We start from the raw sequence: 2,152 nt of genomic DNA, 5'->3' as shown, positions 1-2,152 counted from the left end.
GGCTGGTGCTGGCAAGTTAGCCCTGATCTGGAGGCCTAGTCGGAGACTTCGCTGTAGTAATACTTGTGGGCAGCTGGTGTTGTCTTCCAGCCGGCCGCCCGGAACTCAATGATCTCCAGCAGCAATAGCTGGGCCAGGGAGCTGAGGCCGGTTGGGAGCAGGAAGCCATCCCGGATCAGCACAAAGAGCTCATCCATGCGCTGCCCGTTCATTTTCTCCAGCTGCTCCCCAACTCGGTGCAGCTGCAACACCAAACAGTCCACCTGCAGGGGACAGTGGGAGTGACACAAGTGAACCAGGGCAGGGCCAGCTTCTCACACAGCATTTGCCGAGCGCCAGGTGCTGTGCTTTGCCTTTACACTCGTTCTCTTGCTCCCTCCACCTCATCCAGTGGGTATTTCCACATCTTACAGAGAAAGAGACGAGTTCAGGGACATGACTTGAGGTCTCTCATCTAGCCAGGCTCCACTCAATGCCTGTCTCCAAACCACTTCTTCATCCCACTCTCCTGCCTCCCCCACATTGCCTGACCCTGGTTTGGCCTCAGGGCCATCTGTACCCACAGCTGGCCATGGCTCGCATGGCCACCATCATAGGTTGGCTTTCTGACTGGGAAGGAAGCTGCTGAACCAGTAGGTTTTGGCTGCTTTCTGTTCTGGATAAATTCCACACCTGACAGCTGGTCGTGTAACTCTGACAGGCCTTAAACACCCCCACACTCCTGCCCCAGAAGTGACATCCTCAAAGGCCTCACTGAGCAGTGGGCTAGCACTCGGCTGAGCCAGACTGTTCATCCCGCAGCCTTCTGTGCCTATGCTGGGACTGGGGCCACCCACCTCCTCCTCCTTGCTCAAACTGTCTGGCTGGGCCAGCCGGAAGAGGCAGTCATAGACGGGGTTCACCAGGGCCATCATGGGCATGTTGTTCACCTGTGAGGGGGAGGAGGGGCCAGGGCACCGGGCTTAGTGACCAACGGGAGCAGTCCAACCTGGGCCTCAGGAGACGGCCATGTCTGCCTCCCAGGGTGGCTGCCAGGGCCTCACCCTCAGGTAGTCAAAGATGTTGCAGATAAAGGTGACATAGCAGACCCAGCCCTGCAGGGAGCGTGCTCGCAGCTGCTCCCGAGCCTGGTACTCCTGCTGCAGTCGGTTGAGGAGTCCGCGCCGGAAGACACTCTGGCCTGCTTGTTTACTCTCTGCCTGTGAGCCAGGGAGAGGAAGGTGAAGGGCGGGGGGTGGTGCCCCTGCAACCCCACCCATCCTATGCCTGTCTCTGTCCTGCAGGCCAGGCCTTCTGCCCACTCCTGAAGCACCTTCCTCAAAGCAGCTTCCTTTACTCTCCCAACCCCCAACCTGAATGATGGCGTAGCACATGCGTCCTGCTTCCTTGCTGAATACACAGTCCTGCAGAGAATGGTCCACAATCACATTGGCTACTTTCTCCAAGTCCACAGCACCTGGATCTAGGGGTAGAGACAGGAGGGGAGTCTAGAGCTGCTGCTTTATCACATTTGCCTCCACGCACTTCTAAGAAGAAGTTGAGCTATTTACAGTAGAGCACTCTCATATGCTTGAAGTGAAGGAGATCAGAAATCATACAGAGGACAGTGGCTCCAGTGGTGCAATCAATTAGCAAATGGTACTTAGAAATCATGGCCAGGTGCGATGACTCACGCCTGTAATTCTAGCAATTTTGGGAGGCCGAGGTTGGTGGATTACCTGGGTTCAGGAGTTCGATACCAGCCTGGCTGACGTGGTGAAACCCCATCTCTACTAAAACTACAAAAATTAGCTGGGGATGGTGGCTTGTGCCTGTCATCTCATGTTATCCCAGCTATTCAGGAGGCTGGGGCAGGAGAATTGCTTGAACCCAGGAAGCAGAGGTTGCAGTGAGCCAAGATGGCACCATTGCGCTCCAGCCTTGGCGACAAAGCAAGACTCCATCTCAAAAAAAAAGGAATTTCATACAGAGGGCCAGGAGCGGTGGCTCACGCCTGTAATCCCAGCACTTTGGGAGACTGAAGTGAGTGGATCACCTGAGGTCAGGAGGTCAAGACCAGCCTGGCCAACATGGTGAAACCCCATCTCTACAAAAATACAAAAAATTGGCTGGGCATGGTGGCTCATGCCTGTAATCCCAGCACTTTGGGAGG

The 2,152-nt window shown here is 55.5% G+C and overlaps 1 protein-coding gene across 1 annotated transcript; it reads right to left on the bottom strand.

Moving 5' to 3' along the window:
• LOC108299225 (MIF4G domain-containing protein) lies at window positions 1–1,487 on the bottom strand (the record flags this gene model as incomplete). Its single annotated transcript, XM_017521553.2, has 4 exons — window positions 1–263; window positions 837–929; window positions 1,044–1,199; window positions 1,353–1,487. Coding segments are annotated over 4 exons (612 nt in total), but the record flags the coding sequence as incomplete, so codon positions are not given.
• Window positions 1,488–2,152: the final 665 nt, after the last annotated feature.

This window comes from Cebus imitator, unplaced genomic scaffold (genome assembly GCF_001604975.1).
Source record: "Cebus imitator isolate Cc_AM_T3 unplaced genomic scaffold, Cebus_imitator-1.0 Scaffold3002, whole genome shotgun sequence".
NCBI classification, from domain to species: Eukaryota; Metazoa; Chordata; class Mammalia; order Primates; family Cebidae; genus Cebus; species Cebus imitator.
The sequence above is the reverse complement of the archived record's forward strand: the minus strand, read 5'-3'. Positions and strand labels throughout refer to the sequence as shown.